At 44.1% G+C, this 19402-nt stretch overlaps 1 protein-coding gene across 1 annotated transcript in view; it reads right to left on the bottom strand.

The window, feature by feature from the left end:
- Positions 1 to 19402, bottom strand: part of DLGAP2 (DLG associated protein 2) — a 215229-nt gene that overhangs the window by 136709 nt on the left and 59118 nt on the right. Inside the window, exon 3 of the mRNA XM_063099474.1 lies at positions 8360 to 9429. Coding sequence (XP_062955544.1) covers positions 8360 to 9429 — 1070 coding nt within the window. The remainder of the gene's footprint in view (positions 1 to 8359; positions 9430 to 19402) is intronic.

Raw genomic sequence — 19402 nt, 5'->3', positions numbered from 1 at the left:
TTACTTGCCACCCTCTCGCTCTGCCCCATCCCGCTTCCTCACCCCCTGCCAAGTGGCATGTTTTTATTGAGAGCACATACCAACAGTCCATCAGAGAAGCACAATTCAATGCAAGTCTATCTTGCTCTAAGTCTCATGCTCTTTGGTGAGTTCTAAATGGAAGGTAATTTGGCCCAGGTGACATTTGGCAACATCTGGAGACATGTTTGGTTGGGGTGCTACTGGCAGCTAGTGGGTAGAGACCAGAGATGTTGCTTGACATCTTCCAATGCACAAGACGGACCCCACAAAAGAGAATCATCCAGCCCAATGTCAACAGTGCCGAGCTTGAGAAACGCTGGATTACGGGACAGTCCCTGCTGGGGTGTTTGCATCTCAGCAGATGAGGTTGTTGTTCTGCTGCTCCAATCTACTCTGGAACTCCAAGGACAATTAGCTTGGGTGGAGAAGTCCTTTTCTGTTTGTTTTTTTGTTTTTGTTTGTCTTCTGGCCACTGAAACCAGGTTAGGGTTAGGGTTCAGCTGCCGACTGACTTCATTTTCCTAAGGCCAAACTTGATTCTACTTCACTCTCTAAACCAAGGCGGACAATACGAAGACCTTGAATTGTGGGTCATCAGCCCCAGGCTCCAACCAACTTCTAGGGGAAACAGAGTACCAGCAGATACAGTTGCCCTGGATGGGAGAAGCCGAACAGAGATTCAGCACCCCCATTGCCCATCATAGCACCCGGGTTGCCTCCTCTGGGGCTGCCACGATCATGAGCTCCCAGAGCCCGGGCTGCACAAATCAAGGCCACTGTGCCCAGAAGAGAGTGACCACTGACTTGCTGCATGAATGAGGACAGCCCTCAGAATCTTAAGATGACAGGATCAAAGGAACCTAAGCCACAGGGCCAATCACAATTAGTCTTTGCAATATCATTTTTAAGTGGTAAACTTCTATAAAATAGCACATTTATCTATACAATATTATTTGTTTATATGGTGACTTATGATTTGAAAGTGTCTTGATGTACACTATCTTGAATCTAACTACAAACTCTGAGGTATACAAGACCAAAGCGTAGAAAGATTTACCAGACACATGACTGTCACAGACTAAAACCAAACATCGTTTCCACAAAAGATTTCAACAAGCATTATTTGAACGTCTGTCATAGGAATGAGAACATGCTAGAAACTAAGATGATACCACTAAAATGTGATCCAAGACACTGGTCATCCACCCATGGGCCGGTCATCCCCCCATGTGCTGCTCATCCTCCCCTGGGCTGGTCATCCCCCTGTGTGCTACGCATCTTCCCCTGGGCTGGCCATCTTCCCATGTCACCCCTTCCCCCTCTATTCTCCACTTGGTCTGCTCTGCTCTGTGCTTTGACCATGCTGGGATTTCTGCACCATCTTGCCTCTCTTATTCTGTGTTTTTGGGGGAGGGGAGGTTCAGCCAGTCAGGGACTTGAGGGTGGCAGGGGAAGGTGTAGCATTTGTTTCTCCCCTCCCTTCTGCTTTGCTTCTGTGTCTTGCAGGAGCTGCATTGCATCCAGCAGGACTCCTGTGAGGCCCCCTGTACAGTCCCCCTCACCAGATTCTGCCCCATCGGGACTAAGGGTGGTCAATTTCCCACCATGACTAATGCTTGAGTGTCTTAATATCCCTGCCCACCACTCTGTATGTCGTTCCTTTACTAAAGTCTTTTGAGATGAACCCCTTATAGGGGAATGATGTTGCTTTCCAGAACTCTACTGGCATGCAATTTTATAGAACAATCGATCAATTAAATGTGACTGCCATAGAAATTGCAAAATGCTACATGAATATAAGGTGCATATTACATTTTGATGAAATGGGCCAAAAAGTACATATACAACATTATGAGACAGATTATGGGGAGCGCCTTGGAAGAGGGAGCAGTAGTTTCCATGGGGAAGGAGGGAAGAGGTTCTTAGAAAAGGAGCAACTGACTGAAGTCAAGAATCTGAGCAGGTATAGGAGATAATCTGACCAACAGAAAGCCCGGGGAAATCTCCAAGGCTGCTGTGACCCCAAGATGTCCCTAACGTTGATATGCCAAGTCACCAGGGACAGCTGGGGGTGGGGCAGAGGTTACGGGAGGCATTTTAACCAGGTAGATGAGTGGCCTCGTGTAATCCCAGAGACTTAAAGCCCACAGGCAGATTCTGAAGCCTCTGTAGACAGGTCCCCAAATATACAAACAAGCTCAGTGTGTGTCAGCAGGATCCTGGCTGAGCTCTCTGGGAATGTTTCTCAAACCAGGAGAGGACCTGGGGACAGTCAGGCAGGTGGGAGGAAGGGAAGGGACCAGGGAAGGCAGTCGTAGGATGAGTACCTTACAACACAGGCCTTGCAGCCAGAGAAAGATGGTGGGGGATCCAGGGTGGGGAGGCGGCAGGTACCTGCTCATCTGCTCCCAAAAGGGGAGACCACCACTTCCACCTTAAAGGAGGTATGTTTAGGATAAATAGCAGACAGTTGCAGGCCATTCGTTAGTAAAAACAGGAGGGATATAGACCAAGAAACACAAAGGGTTGCAGAAAAGAGCACAAGGTTATAATTTCACGTCCAAGGTGGTTTCAAAAGGGTCAGAAGTTTTTTTCCTGACCTGATCCTTCACTCCAGGTTTGGGAAGGAGGAGCGGCTACAACCCAATTCCATGTTGGTCACGGCACAAATTCTAAAACCAAGAGCCTTTAAAAACACCAAACGCTTCCTTTCAAACTATGAGCACGCATTTAGAGCAGAGTAAAACAAGGTCAGGCTGCCTAGCTCTGTCATCCTGTAAAACACCAGTATCCCTAAGCACAGGAACCTGACCATGACAGTCGTGTTCCTGACTCGTTTGCCTCTAAAATGACTGAGACAGAAAAGTTTTCTGAGGAGCTTGTTAGAAGTATTGGTTTTCTGGAGCTAAATGGGCCTTACCAGCCACTAGTCCAGACTCCCTGAAAATGTGGGACTCCTGGGGGTTCACCCTGGTTCTGGAACAATGGAAAACCACCAGTGCCTGGAAAGGCTCTTGCTCTGTTCAATCAACACTGGAACAGCTTCTTTTTATTGCTTCCAAGTGTCTTCCAGAACATTACAGGACAAACGCACTTCCTCACTGCGATTGTCAGGACGTGTGCTAGACCCCACCAGATGCAGAGACAACGCAGCCACGGGACATGATCTGAGCCTCACAGCAGCCTTACATTGTTGGGGAGACAGATAATGAACAACTGGACTGATCCGTAAAGACCAAGGGAGAGAATATGCGTGGTATGAAGGATATAAATAGGGAGATATAACCGAAAGAACCTGGGGTGGGCAGCTTATGCAGAATGCCAGAGATGGTCCAAAAGTCTTCAATGATCACATGCAACCCCCACCTCTCAGTTAAAATTTGGTTTTCACATCTGGACTGTGTGAAAACAGGTGGCTAGTGCTGTGCATTTCTTGGTAGCCCTCTCAAATTCTTATTCTAGAAACACAACTAGGGGAGCCTGGCTCTGTTTTGTAAAAGGTCGATGATTTTTCTAAACTACACCACATAAGATAATGTGCTGAACAAATGTAACTGGGAAAGGTGAAATTTTGAAGACACATTTCTGTGTAAAACTGGAAACTTCACAAAATTCCTGACTGAACATTCATGCTGGCACCTTAAAGGTAGGAATCTTCACGATCTACAAAAGAGGGTTTAAATCCCTTCCAATGAATGATTGCAAAGACAGGGATCAGTACCCAGGGGTCTCGGGAAGCCCCTGCAGGACAAAGAGTGGGAAGAAGGAGTTTTGAAACATTTTTTTTTTTTTTTGTCGTTTTTTTTTCGTGACCGGCACTCAGCCAGTGAGTGCACCGGTCAGTCCTATATAGGATCCGAACCCGCGGCGGGAGCGTCACCGCGCTCCCAGCGCAGCACTCTACCAAGTGCGCCAGGGGCTCGGCCCTTGAAACATTTTTTAAATGTGGGAACATTTTCATTGCTTAACATGATCATTCCGCCCTTTCCCTCCTCCCCTGGTTCTTTTCCTCTTTTTGCTTCCCAATCTGTCAAAATGGAACGGCTTACCAAGTAAAACGCCAATCGAGCCACTGCCTGTGAACCCAGCAGAATTGGGTGAGTAAAGGTGCGTCAAGCACTCCCTTCAGCCACCTCTTCGCCGGGCGGGACCAAGGGTGAGGCTGGGTGAGGAGCACTGGATCCTCAACCAGAGGCAGAGGAGGACAACTGGAGGAACAAACTAGGAGAAGACGACAGCGACAGAAGGGGCCAGGAAAAGGGATGCAGAGGTGCTGGGATGGCTGCCGGGTCCTCCATGAAAGGTCAGAGGCCCCGGAGGTCCCTCCATAGGGCAGCTGCCACCTCTGCCCTTTGAGCGGAAGCAAGAGCTCTGCTGGGGCAGGAGCAGACCTCTCCCCCCGGTTTGTGTCCCTAGAACTTTCTGTCCTACAGGACACAGGGAGCTGTTTGCTCCCTGAGCCAAGCTGCAGTGAATCACCTGCCCACAAGTCTGACCTTAGATGCTCTGCCTGCTGATGCCGAAAACAGGAAAGCAAGAGCTTTGTGAGAGAGTAATGTGGGGCCACAATTTTCTTTCAATTTTACTTATCACCTGTTTTGACCTACTTAAAAACAAGAAAAAAATCTTCCTCTAATGTAAACCACATATTCTGTACAACCAAAGGCAAAATAAATGTAATCCTTTTGCTCAGCTGCAAATCTTTCTAGCTTTTGTTGAGAAAATGAATAGAGCTTATGAACATATTTCTCCCCTCTTGTTTGTTTGTTTAAATTTTATTGTGACAGTAGCATCTACAGACAAATTCCTTTAATCCCTCTACATTCTTTTGTGAAATAAAATCTAGACTCATGAGGACTCCAAAAACTATAGCTTTCCACCAGAAAGTTAAATACAATCAACACCTTTGAGGACATCTTTGAAAAGGCCGGACATGAATTCAATTGAGTCCTAGGACAAAAACAGCCTGAGGAGACATGCACGCAACTTGTCATGTTTGTCATCATAAGTCTTTTTGCAAGTGATCTGGTGGTGGCCACTAGAGGACAATGAGAATAGGAGAGAAATAGCTGAGCTGCATCCCGGCTGGTGGGTTTCATTTAGAGGTAGAGGTGCAGATGGGAGGGGATCGCTGCTGGAAGAAAATATCCTAGTGGATGAACTCACTGCTTGCAGAGTTCTGAGGACACCCCCACTGCCTCCTGGGCACTCCATAGCCCTCCCATCCTGTTGGCCATACTGCCTGACCTCGGGACAATAACATCCCAGGTCTAATTCCTGAGGACATATTATCTAAATGAACACGAGAAGGGGGCAGGTATCATATTCAACAAGAACTCTGCAGGCCTCTGCCTACCACCGAGAACATGCCGCAGCTCTGCATGGGGCAGCAGCCCCTGGTGGGGTTTGGGAGGGGCACAGTGATTGTTTCTTCTCTTTTTCTCATTGCTGTCCTGGAGCAGCATCGTTTAATACCAGGGGGATTTCGCTTTATGTTGCGTCCCACTGAATTACATTTTTTCACAGGGTCAAGTCACAGCTGGTCACTTTTTACATGTTACTATAAAAAGCCATATTTTGAAGTCTGGAAATTGTGTTCTGCTGGGACAACAGCTCAGGTTGACCTGCTCTCATCTGAACTGGCTAAACGCCCTGCCAGCTCCAGATGCTTCCAGCTGTAAGCAGAGCAGAGGGGAGACCCCAGAAGAAGAAAAAGGGTCAGTGTGAGACAGGGTCTCCTCTTAAGGCTCTCAGAGGCTAAGTGGGAAATATGGCTGATAAACATGGAATATTTAGTGACCAGCACACGCACAGTGACAAGCCACCGGGCAGGGAAGCCCTAGAGCTGGTGACCCAACTGACTACTGGCTTAGAGAAATGCAAGGGCAAGAGAAGCATCCAAAATGACACCATGAACCCAGACTGCAAGAAACTATCAGACCCAGGAACTGGTTCTAACATCACCCCCCAAAAAGTTTAAGGGGGAAGAAGAGAGAAAAGAGATGGACGAGAAACCTAAAGATTAAAATAAATTTAAGAGGCAAATCAACTGATTGCCATGTAGGCCCCTTATCTGGATCCAGTTTCCAACAAATTTCTTAAAAAATTGTGAACAATCGAAGAAATTTGAATATTGACTAGATATTTGAAAATACTGAAGAATTATTATTTTTTAAATGTCTTATAATGTGTTGTGGTTATATTTCAAAAGAAAGAGTCATCTTTCAATGGGGATCTTTTAGAAATACATACAGAAATATTTAGTTGTAAGTACATTATGTATTAAATTAGTTTCAACCTAACCTGGGTGGGAAGGGGAGACATGTAGATGAGACGAGACTGACCAAGAATTGATAGCTTTTGGAAGTGGGTGATAGGTGTATAGGGGTTATACTTCACCTTCATATATTATTGATATTTTCCATAATTAAAAAAAATTAAAAAGAGCTGCTGGAGGTCAGAGAGAAGAGTGTTCAATAGGAAGGAGTAGACAGAAAAAGCCTCAGAGAGAAGGTACATTTGAGGGTAGAGTATACTGGAAAGTAGTTGTGGACCAGAGAGACACAGTGAGGAGAAGGCAGGTTTTGGAGGCAGAGAGACCCAGAGGTGAAAACGCCATGGCATGTAGCTCATCCCAGACTCAGTGTTTCTGTTTTGAAAAGAAATGCTAACCAAACTGATTTTCTAGACAGATTAATTCAAAGAGACAAATTGGTAACTGGATAAAATATGATTTTATAGCAATGGAAGAGACATAAGTTTTGCTTGTAGTTGGCAAAGCCTGATGATACCCAAATGTAAAAATGTTACTTGTACTTATCCAAAAGAACATGGTAAGTAGAATTGGGGTTTACTCTTTGATCTCTTCATTGTTACTAAAGCAAAGTCTTATTTTTCAAAACAGAACCACTGAGTCTTGGGCAATGTACCAGGATGACAATTGGAGTTGCTGGAATGATTTGCCACCACCTGAGTCCTGCAAAGATTCGCAGTTGTTTATCTGATTCATTAATGGGTCGCCTGATGACTTGGCGAGAATGTAGCACTACTACTCACTGTTCTATGAAGATTTCTCTAAGCCAGTGCACAGCCTGCAGTCGCTGCTCTCACGCAAATTGGAATACATATTATATATGTACGTATTAAAGAAAAACTGAAACTTTCAGTTTCGTTAATAGCACTACTGGCTGACAGAAGCAACTGTGGAGGCAGCCTTGGAAGAGGTCGTGCCTCCCGGAGGCTGATGCTCCCACTGGCATCCTCTGTGACAGCATGACCAGGAGACGGAGCAGGAATCACCTAAAGCAGAGAAGTCCATGATGTGCCAGCTCTAGCCACCCACTGTCTTTACTTTGTCTTTACCTTTGGTAAATTCATTTAATCCACGGCATGTAGAAACCAGAGAAACATGCATTTTCTATCATCAGACTTCTTGTTATTGTGAGGCTTCCAGATGCTCTCGTCAGGTAAGGGAGGCAAACCCATTAGAGTTACACGCCCATTTCCATACTTTAGGCCAAATCATCAGCTTTCAGATGAAAAGCACTAGTATGAGCTTCATTGCTGTTGCTAAATCTTCCAGTCTTAAAGGCATGAAAGGAGCAGCCCATTGTGTGTAGAGTGATGGTTCAAAGGAAGAATTAGGGCACCCAAAGACTTTCTCAGAGCAGGCCACAGTCGGTACTGCGATGAAATCATCATGGCACTCTTCTCAATAGCCAAGACATGGAATCAGCCTGCGTGTCTGTCGATGGACGAATGGATAAAGAAAATGTGGTCTATATACGTGTGGAATACGACTCAGTCTTAAGAAAGAAGGAAACCCTGTCATTTGTGACAACATGCTGGACCTGAAGGACATTATGCTAAGTGACATAAGCCAGACACAGAAAGACAAATACTGCATGACCTCACTCATATGTGAACTCTAAAACAATCGAACTCATAGAAGCAGAGAGTAGAAAAAGGTCAGCAGGGGCTGGGGCTGGGGACAGGGGAGATGTTGGTCAAAAACCACAAAACAACAGTTAGGCAGGAGACACAAGCTTGGGAGATCTACCGTACATCCTGGTGACTGCAGGTAATAGCCATGTAGTGTACACTGGAAAATCATAAAACAGTAGATTTTAAGTGTTTTCCAAATGAAAAAATAAGTATGTGAGGTAATGCATATGTTAATTAGCTTGACTTAGCCATTCCAAAACTTATATGTATTTCAAAACATCATGGTGCACATAATAAATTTCCACAATTCTTCTTTGTCAATTAAAAAAAAAATACCTGTAATTAAAAAAACCCACTGTGATAAGATTGCAGTCACACCCATGAGACTCCTTACCTGGAGGTAATGGCACGGCCTCAGGGCAGGCTTGATCTCCTGGTGGATCAGGGGCTTGTCTAAGTTCAGGGAGCTCTTGCGGTAGGCCTCCTTGGCCTGGCTCACCGTGAGTGTGGACCAGGAGCTCCGTTTCATGTACTTGGTGTCCGGGGTCATGGCGAGGCCCTCGCAGGCTGAGCACTTGACGTCATTATTACTCTTGGAAGTCTTCAGTGAGAGGTCCCCAAAGGGACTCTGCAGTGTCTCAGGGTAGCAGTGGGCAATGTGATCCATGTGGTGCCTGTTGACCACGCTGGGCGTTCGGTAGGTGCTGTCACTGTCCAGGTTGTCGTCGGAGCTCCACCAGCTGCTCATGCCGGATCTGTGCTTGCCCTCGGGCTTCCGCTCCTTGCTTTTACTCCTTTTACTGTGTTTAGAGTGGTGGCCATGGTGGTGGTCGTCCACCCTGCTGTCACCCTTCGTCCCATTGATATTGCTCTTGGAAGAGCCTTCCAAGGAATGCGACTTGGTGAAGAGTTTTTGGACAGAGTGGACGAGGTGTCGTATCCTCCCTGGGCTCTCGCTGCGCTGCTCTGCGGCAGTTGAAGTCCTCTGGTACTGTAACGTGTGGAACCCATCCCTGTGGAGAGGGAGCTGTTTCTCAAACTGGTCCAAGAGATTGGCTGGGATGCGGTTAATTTTGGTGCTGGCGTGAGACATGGCGCAGTCGTCTCTCGTGTCGTAGTGCGAGCTGTAGTGCATCCTGGGGAAGGTGCTGCTGGACATGTGGTCGCCCAGCATCATGGGCATCATCACGCACTCTGAGTGGATGGAGCTCCGGGGGGAGCAGCGGTGGTGGTCCAGGGGGCAGCTCTCCGTCGGGCTGAGCAGGTAGGACTGCCTGGCCTCCTGCCCATGGTGGATGTGCTCATGGCTATGCTCACAGTCGTCAGGCGCCGTTAAGCCACAAGTATGACCAGAACACAACTGTGGTTGAGTTCGACTTCCAGATAATCCTTTCATATTCCTAGGAGCAGGGGAGTATCTTTCTTCATTGAAGTGCTGAGTTGGTGACCATGAGTACTGCTGGTCTGTTGACAAAACACAGAAATGTCATTTAACATTTGGTGGAAATGTTGATGAAAATTCTCATGTATTAGGAAAGTTAAATATTTGGTACCTCATATGTGAACTATTTTTTTTCCCATAGTAGGTATGCATTTTTGGTGTGGACATTCATGTTCAAGTGAACTATCTTTTTTTTATACTACATTGACTGTTCCAGAGTTTGAGAAGATAAAGAAGAGAAAACATTGATATTCCCAAATGATATTTTACAACAACAAATATTTAATGTCCAGTAGATTAATGAGATCTCTTGACAGCCAGATTTTGAAGTATTAAAAAAAAAATAAGCAATTGTGGGGAAAAAACATAGTTATATTTCAATTAGGTTTGCATGTTGTGATTCAGCTTAAGAAGTCTGAAAAAATAACATCTGGTATTTGATTAGTAATATTGCCTGTTAAGCTATAGTGTTACACTAATGTATTAATCAAGAAATCGTTTGTTTAATGCCATATCTTCCTGTGCAGGTAAGGAACAGAGGTGGCTTTCTCAATGCCATCTGTCTGTGGGGTATAGGGTAGTGGAGAGAGAGATGGGACACTGGTTAGGGGACCCACCTTGCTTCCACCTTCCCCAAGGATGGATCCCACTTCCCGAGGGGTGATGTGGGCTGGGACCCTCAGACCCTCTCCAGGCTCCACCCATTAGGCTGTCTCCTGGACGCTGTGCCTCAGGTGTTTCTTTCCACCTGTTCTTCTGGGGGAATGAGCTTCCTGAGTCTGTATTTCCTGCATCTCTCTGGCTACCAGTCGGGAGCAAGGTCGAATCTGGTGCTAATCTAAATGGGGTCTCAATCAGGGTGTCCTGCCTTTCCGTTCCAGATGTTTGTTTTTGAACTATAAGATTCCATTCTGTAAAGAAAAAAACACGGTTTGATTGTGTGAGACACTATACATTGACAATCAAATAACTAGTTGACCTCTCAGAGGATGCTGGGCTTGTCGCTTCTGGCTACTGAGTCCCTGCTGGGCTTCTTGTTGGGGGCAGTGGGGGCAGTGGTTGGCACGGTGGCCTCTGGAGATGCACTGCTGGGGTCAGGTGCTCGTTCTGCCATTACTAGGTATGTGACTCTGGTGAGTCACCCAACTCTATGCCTCAGTCTCCTCAGTTGTGTGACAGGACACAGCACACTGTTGGATGAAGAGGTGGAGAGTCCAGGCAGAAAGACACTCAATCCTTGTTAGCTATATGGTTGTTATCATAATTGCTATTACTTTAACTCATTTGGGTATGTGTAAAGTTCAGGGTTTATTAAAGTGACTGGATTCCAGGATATTCTACAGAGGTCCCTTGGCTTCCCCTCTGCTCCTGTCATCCAGTCGTCTCTGTTTCAGTCCCAGATTAGACCTGGCTCTGGCCGGCAGCCGGACAGCTGCAGACGCGGAGCTCATCCCCCAGAGCACAGCCGGAAAGATACGCTCCAGGCAGAGCACCCTGGAGACCCCAGAAGTGACCTGAGGGTTCCCAGCCCACATCCTCCACAGGAAGGGGGATCTGTCCTTGGGGAAAGTGGAGGCAAGGCAGGTCTCCTGACCAGAGTCCCATCCCTCTCTGCCCTGCTCCACACCACCTTCCCCCAATGGCGAAGGCTGTATCCTCACCTCCCTGCCACCTCCTCCCGCCTGTGTGCCTCACTGTACCCGCTGCTGGACTGCTGATAAGTGTTCTCTAACTTTCAGGGAGGACTGAGGCTGTGTCTATGACACAGCATGGCCTATTTATGACAACAGAGAAACGCAGCAGCAGACACCTTGCTTCCCCATCAGCCCCTGGGAAGGCTGCGGTGCCTGGGTCACCCTTGGGAGAAGGCGGGTCTGTGGCTTTCTCCTTTCCTCTCCTCCTTGCCTGGTCTCCTTTACTCCTGCCCCCTCATTCTCACACTCTGGTCTCACCTTCCTGATGTCCGGCAGCTCGCCCTCCGCTCCCTGATGGCACCTCCTTCACTCCAGGGCCTCTCCCTGGCTCAGATACTTTTCCTTGTCACCAGAGCCCTTGCAATTGTCTCCTGAACAGTCTTCTGCTGTCCACTTCTTCCCCTCCACTCACCCAAACACGGCTGCAGGGCTGCTGTTCCTCAAATGCACTCTAACCAGTTCAATCCCCCCTCAGATGGTTCACCTGCTTAACCAGCAAGGCTGGTTCCCCCGCCTGTGACTCAGGGCCACCTCTAGACTGGCAAGTTCCATAGAGGCACAGGCTTTGCTTTGTGATCTCTAAATGCCAACCCAGAAACAGTGCCAGGCCCAGACTCGATGCCCACAGCTCCGCAATGACCAGATGAGCTGGCCGAGACCCTCTCTGCCTTGCTGCTCACACATCTTGTAAAGCTCTGTGCTTTTATCATGTCCAGCTGTCTGCCATTTCTAAAAATCACTCGAGTTCACTCCACACTCTGTTCCCCAGGCCTGGAATGCTCTCTCCCATATTTATTTTCTAAGACCCAGCTCTAATGCAATTCAGCTTTGCTGCATGCTGCCCTCGAGGCTGAGGACCCAGACAGGAACAAAAATGCCTTCCTCAAGGTGCGGAGCATAGTCATCCATCAGGAAGGACTGTATCTGAGCCCCCATGTCTGTCCAGCATTCCCTTCCCTGGGCCAAACCCACCCCTCGGCTCAGATCACCTAGTTCCTGCCCCACCTGCCCCTCCGTCACCAGTGCCATCTCTCCCACTCAGTCTTCTCTCACTACTGCGGTCCCCTAACCTGAGATATCTCGCCAGCAATCCTGGGTAGTCAGTCGCACCTAGAACTCATAGAGCCACCGGCCCTGAGGCCTAAGCAACACATGGACCGACACCCAGGGAAAGAAAGCTAAGAGACATCCAGATTCTTCCCACTATGTCTAACCCCAACTCTCCAGGTGATCGATGTAAGGAAAACATCATCACCCACCAAGAAAGTTTACCGAATGACCCATCCAAGGTATGGGCTTACAACATCCCCTATTTCAGGCTCCAGGACTGCCAACTGTCCAGGCCAGCTCAGATGTAGATATGTATGATAAGGAAAGGACATAATTTCATGAATCCCTAAGAAGTTAGGGACCAGTCTTATCATATCGAGCAGGAGATATTAATAGTAGAAGAGAATGTAAATATTTCCTGAGGAATGCCATTGGATTCAGAGCAAGGTGTCAGGCTGTTTCTCACACTAAGGGCAGCAAAGGGATCCCTCATGCACCTTTTCACAATAAATAGTCACCAATTCAAGGATAAATAGATCCTTTAAGTCCAAAGAGAGCTTTACTTTATTTTAAGGGGCTTATGCCGTCTCATGGGAGTGGCTACACTGTAACAGCTACTCGGTGCCTTCCTTTCTCAAGAGTCAAATTATAACTAAAGCACTTTAATATGTTAGGAGGGAATATTTAGATTATATTATATTTTAATATAATTAAAAGCAAGTTCTCAAAGGAAATTCAATATTCAACAGATAAATAGCAAAACTATGTTCTTTAATGCAGACTTTACAGCAGCATAAAGTTGTCATCCTATTATCTTTTGCTCTATTTTTCCATTAACATGTAATTTAATACAATTCTAATCTTCCTTATTAAAAAGTGATCACATTATTGCTCCACTCACGTATCCTATTTCTGCCTAATGTTTAGCCTAGAAGCTACATTATGAATGCAGCTACATGAAAGAACAGTATAAAAGATAAAAATTTAACTGAAATGAATTAAATTTGATTATGCAACATGTTGATAGCACATTCTCATTTTCACTGCATAGGATTGAATTTCTTGACGTATGCATGAAAATGTATACATTGCCTCTTAAAAATAATATCACAATAATAACAAACAAGATAATAATGGACTGTAAATAATGGCAATATTAAAAAGTATAATGAGGACTTGTACTATAGTTTTTTTTTAATAAGTCTATACAACACATAATAAATACTCAGGGGCTGGTAATTTCTTTTTGTGAAAATGAGGTAACAAGCACAAAATGTAGAAAGTATCTTAGTTTCCTAATTTCCAGCTATTCATGACACCATTTTTGTTATTAAGCAAGAGAAAACAGCAATTATAGTCATTACTCATTAACATACAACTGTCTTCCCAAATTCGAAACAGGATGTAAATGCTCGGTTTAATGTTGCATTTACGAGACTGTTGGCCTAGCCATTCTAAAAGTATATTGTGAGTACAGGAGTAAAAACTTTAAAAAACACAGAGTACAAAAGTAATTTCTGTTAATGAGTATGCCCCCAGTATGAATCTGGCCCTCACATCATGGCATGAGGGGTGACAATTAGCTTTGTATCTCATGAATATTCTTAATAAATAAAAAATAATAATAATAAAATAAAATAAAGAAAACAGCTAACATTTGTGGGGTGGGTGCTGAGTGTGGAGCATGTGCTGCAGGCTTCACCCGGGTGGTCTCCTCTGACTCTCCTCACAGTCCTTGCAGCAAGCAATGCTTACCATCATGTGGGCTGAGGAAACTGAGGCTAGGCGGGGAGTAGGGCAACACTGCTGAGTCTAACACTTGGTCGCCAGCTACGGATGGGGATGGTGGTGTTTGGAGGTTCCGTTTTCCCTTTCTGGCTAAACCAAACTAACTGTTCCATGGCTGGCTGCACATGGCAGGAATGGTCCCAGGCCCCGGGCTATGGGGAAAGCCTGCAGCCCACCTCCACCCTGCCTACCTAGGGCAGCCCTCAGTGTGCGAGCAGAGAAGAAGCCATGAGTAAAAGGTGCCTCCTGGCCCTCCCCTGACTGGAGGGCACCTTGAGGTCCTTTCCCCACTGAGAACACCAGCTCCTTCTCCCTGTGCCTGGAGCTCATTTGACCCAAGGTTACTTGCCTGCATCTTCATCTGCTGAAAAGGGCAGGGACAGACTCTTGACAGGTGTCATTTGCTCTTGCTGTCTACCCTAAATAAGCAGCCCTGCTAGAGGTGGGAACCCACTGAACTAAAAGTAAAAAACAAACCAAACTAAGACAAACAAAAACAACAAAACTATAAAGTAGACCATGGAGACAATTGCTAAATAAATTGTATTGTACCATAATTTATTTTCTCCAAACTAGTTAGACTTACCAGCATTCCTTCAGAAATTTCAACTGGACTTGTGGAAAACTGTGAGACAGCCCTGGCTGGTCACTGGAATCACACTGACTTTCTCTCTCGGCTGCCTTTGCCCTTCTATCCACTCTGTTGTCCCCTTCTTCTGTCCCTTCATGTGGCACCTGCTCCACCTGCCTTCTCTTAAAACTCCTCAGGCCCTATAGCATGCCCTACCATTCTGTCCTGACACTGCAACACTAATGCAGGCCAGGAGGCAGGTGAGAAACAGCTTTTGAACCTGCTCCTGTATTTACCATAAGAAGGTCTGAAAGATGTGGCCATCATAGGGCAAAGGGAAACTATCTGAAGCTCCATTAAAAAGGTTTCCTTAAAAACTTAACAAAATGTACAAGATTTGTACACTGACAGCCAGAGATTACTGTTGAAAGAAATTTGTGACAATCTAAAGAAATGTAAATACACCCATATGGGATGACTTACTATGGTTAAGATGGAAATACTCTCCAAATTGATCTACAGGTTTTACACAATTCCTATCAAATCCCAGCTGGCCACTTTGTAGAAATTCAAAACCTGACCTTAAAATTCATATGGATAGAAAAAGAAAACTAACCTCAAAGCTGGTAGAAGAAAGAAAATAATAAAGATTAGAGCAGAGATAATTGAAATAGAAGAAACAACAGAGGAATCATTGAAACCAAAACTTGGTTTTTAAAAAAGACAACAAAGTTGACAAACCTTTAGCTAGACTAAAAAGCAGAAAAGAGAGAATAATCAAATTACTAAAATCAGAAATAAAAGTGGGGGATTATTACCAACCTTACATAAATAAGAAGGATTATAAGAGAATACTATGAACAATATTATGCCAACAAATTAGATAACCTTCATAAAATGAACAAACCCATAGAAACACACATATTATTTCAAGAAGAAACAGAAAACTTCAACAGAACAACAAAGAGATTGAATTAATAATCGAAAACCTCCCAACACAGAAAAGTCTAATACTAGATGGCTTTACAGATGAATTCCATCAAACATTTAAAGAAAAATTAACACCAATCTTTTTCAAACTTTTCCAAAAATAGAAGCAGAGCGAACTCTTACACGCCCATTCTATAGTAATTCTATGAGGGCCAGAATTACCCTGATATTGGAGCCAGACAAAGATGTTACAAGAAAAGAAAATTATAGACCATTATCCCTTAAAAACGTAGATGTAAAAATCCTCAATACAGTACTAGCAAACTAAACCTATCAGCAATTTAAGATAATTATACACCATAACCAACTGGGATTTATTCAAGGAATGGAAGGGTATTTCAACATAAGAAATCAATCAATGTAAAAATTGTACATCACATTAATAGAACAAAGAGAAAAAAAACTAGGAGATCATTTCAATTTATATAGAAAAGGCATTTGACAAAACACAACACTTTTTCCTGATAAAATACTCAGAAAACCAGGAATATAAGAGAGCTTTCTTAACATGATAATCAGCATTTACGAAAAACCCACAGCTCATATCACACTCAATGGTGAAAGACTGAAACCTTTCCCTCTGAGAACAGAACAAGACAAGGATGCCTACTTTCACTGCTGCTATTCAACATTGAACTGGAAGTTCTAGCCAGATCAATTAGACAAGAAAAAGAAATAATAATCATCTAAATTAGAAAGGGAAAAGTAAAACTATCTCTATCCACAGATGACATGTTCCTATATATAGAAAAGCCCAAAGAATCCACAAGAAAGTTACTAGAGCTATTAAATGAATTTGGCAAAGTTGCAGGTTACAAGATCAAAACACAAAAATTAGTTGTATTTTCTACACTAGCAATGAACAATCCCCAAAAGAAACTAAGAAAGCAATTTCACTTGCAATAATATCCCAAAGAATAAAATACCTAGGACTGCATTTACTCAAGGAGGTGAAATATTTGTACACTAAAAACTAGAAAACATTGCTGAAATAAATTAAGGAAAACCAAAATAAATGGTTGATAGCTATTTTATCACCTACCCACATAACTGTGGAAGAAAGCTAACAAGGAAATGTTGAATGGAGTCTGGATGAATCAAGCCGAGGGTCTGGAACTCCATGTTCTCTGGTATTTCTCATTGATGTGATCCAAGATCTGGCCCTGTGGCAGCTGGCTAGTATCTGGCATTTCCTTATCTGTTTGAGGTTTTGCCTTTATTTACCCTATAGTTCAAACCATGCTATACATCAGAATCAGCTGGGAAATGTTTTAAAGGACAAATTTCTGAACATTATCTGAGACATAGTGAGACATCCCTGGAGATGCTGTACAGGAATATGTAAATATTAGTAGCTACCCTCAGGTTCATGTTCTGCATCGTTGTGTTACATTGATTTTTATATTTGATACTGTATCTCCCAACAGCTTATTTAATCTCTTCGAGTCATGCTCTGTACTTAGTAGAATGTCTTGATCTACTATCACAGTGCTCAATTAATGTTTGGTAACAGAATGAATAAATAAATGAATTAAACTTAATAAAAAGGAAGGGTGCACTCAGGGTTTAGTAGGAGTAAGGATCTGGTTGAAGCACTTCACAAGCTTATTAGACAAAGTTTATATCCTCTACCAAATTCTAAGGCTGGAATTGCTCAGAATGATAAATAGTACTTTCAAGCACTTTGAGCCTCTTAGCAGGAAAGGTTCTGTAGAAAACCCCTTGCCAGTTTCCAAACTGTGAATCTCTAAGTTGCATTCAGTTGAGACAATTCTACTTCTCTGTATGTGTTTTCTTCAAAGGCTTTTTAAAAAATATTCTACTGTTATAAAATCTCAGCCCTAAATGGACAAGATCCTGGAAGTCTGTGTAGTTTCAAGCTATTTTCAAAGGTAGAACTGTATTACCCACCAATGGTTGTAAAGTCGCTGTATTTTATATTTCATAAAAAGCCATGGAGGCCTCTGGGAGGAAGCACTGCCTCCGTGGTTCCTTTTGCTGTGGCCCAGAGACGCCCCCTCTGTGGTTTCAGATGCTAATGTGTGTCCAACTCCCCTGGATGCTCTTGACTGTAAAGGCAAGAGAAGTGGTGCAGGCTGTGCTCTTGACTTTAGACCTAGCCTGGAAGAAAGTGCATTTGGATTATGATCACTAGGTGTTTTTTTCTTTCTCATAAAGGTATAGAATCACAGAATTGGAGAGGTTTTAGATAGATCTTCTAGTCCAGTGGTATCCAAACAGTTTTTAAATTGTCTTTCTGTCTTCCTTTCTCTCTCTTTCATTAATGACTAAGGTCAGCCATTCAAACAAAATTTATGAAGCACCTGCTATGAATGAGGCACCATCATAGGCAAAGATGAAAGAAAATCCCTGCTCCTACAAGCCTTCGTTTGGTTGGGGGGGACACTGACAATAAACAAGTAAGTAGGCAAATATGTACATCAGGTTGCAATAAACACAATGAAAAAAATGAATCAGGTGAGGGGCTAATAAACACGTTTGGGGATTTTACCCTTTTAGACAGGTGTGATAAGAAGAGACTGATGTTTAGAGAGACCTCTCTAGCTGTTGAGGACAAATTGCGGAGACTTGGGGACAAAGGCAAGAGGGAATGCAGCCGTTGCAAGGATTGGAGTGACAGGTGCTTATGGTATCAACTGTGCCTCAGTGGGAGGTGGTGACAAGCAGTCAGCCCTGAGATGTGTCTACACATCTATACAAAATGCTTTCTGTCACACACAACTAGACACTCAGAACAATCCCATCAGAACAGTTCTCTTTACAGACATTTTCTGAATAAGGAAGTGGGATTCAAAGAAGGCAAACGACATGCCCACGGTCAAAAGCACCTAGTGAGAGAGCAGGACTCCAGCATGACTCAGATGGATGCTGTGTTCACTCTGCCTTGCTTTCTCCAGCTCCAGGCACAAATTAAATTCTCACTCAACTCCTGTGGGTGGGTTTATTATTTCCAAGTCCACCAAAGTTAGTGCTATCCACAATATGAATCACTGCCAGTGTTTTAACTGTGTGGTTAATTGTGCCACTGTGAAATATGTCGTCCTTCCCGTGTGAGTCCTCACCTTCACAGACTTGAAAACTTGTCTGTGGGTGTGAATATCAACATTAGTGGAGCCCAGAAGCCCCCCTCCAACACCCTTTGATTCATGCCCCTGGGAACGTGCATTATTTTAACTTCCTTAGGCGTCTGTTACAAATATGCTGTTTGTTATTTTTTTTTTTTTAATGAGAATCCGATCACATTCTAGGGTATGTAAAAAGAAAAGATGAGTAACACCTTCCATAATATGACAAATTGTGCCACATGGATGGAATCTAAGAGCACTGCCCTGTTGAACAGACAGAAATGTCCACTCTTATCTTGAAGTTTGGTTCTCTTGTAAGTTCTGAGTGGTTGTCAATCATATTCTCAAGAGGAATATACTGTGGGACTCTGTGCCAGATAATAGAGGTTAGAATTATGATGGTAAAAATCCAATTCCTAGAAAAGGAGGTCACAGCATTCTGGACAATCTCAATAGGGAATGACTATGAGCCACCTCTTACTAGTGGGAAGGAGGAAGGAAAATCGGATCATTTCTGTCTTATACTGTACCTGCCCAATATGAGTTCCTGCCATGGAAAAGCTTTCATCTGCCTGCAAAATGTTTTATCTTACAATACAGCCAGTGCACTGAGCCTTAAGGAAATCAGCCAGGGGAACTAAAAGGAATTTAACATGCTTTTCATCTCCTCTCCACTCAATTGTGGTTAAGTTTTCAGAGAATTTTGTTTGGGGAGAGAGCATACTTGGCTGCAGTGTTTGGAGGCATAATGGAATGAGGGAAAGACAGGCTGAGGTCAAGGGAATATCACAGATATAAAATGATTTTTGAACACACT

Source organism: Cynocephalus volans, chromosome 1, assembly GCF_027409185.1.
Source record: "Cynocephalus volans isolate mCynVol1 chromosome 1, mCynVol1.pri, whole genome shotgun sequence".
In the NCBI taxonomy this organism is placed as follows: Eukaryota; Metazoa; Chordata; class Mammalia; order Dermoptera; family Cynocephalidae; genus Cynocephalus; species Cynocephalus volans.
This window is presented reverse-complemented; position numbering and strand designations above follow the sequence as displayed.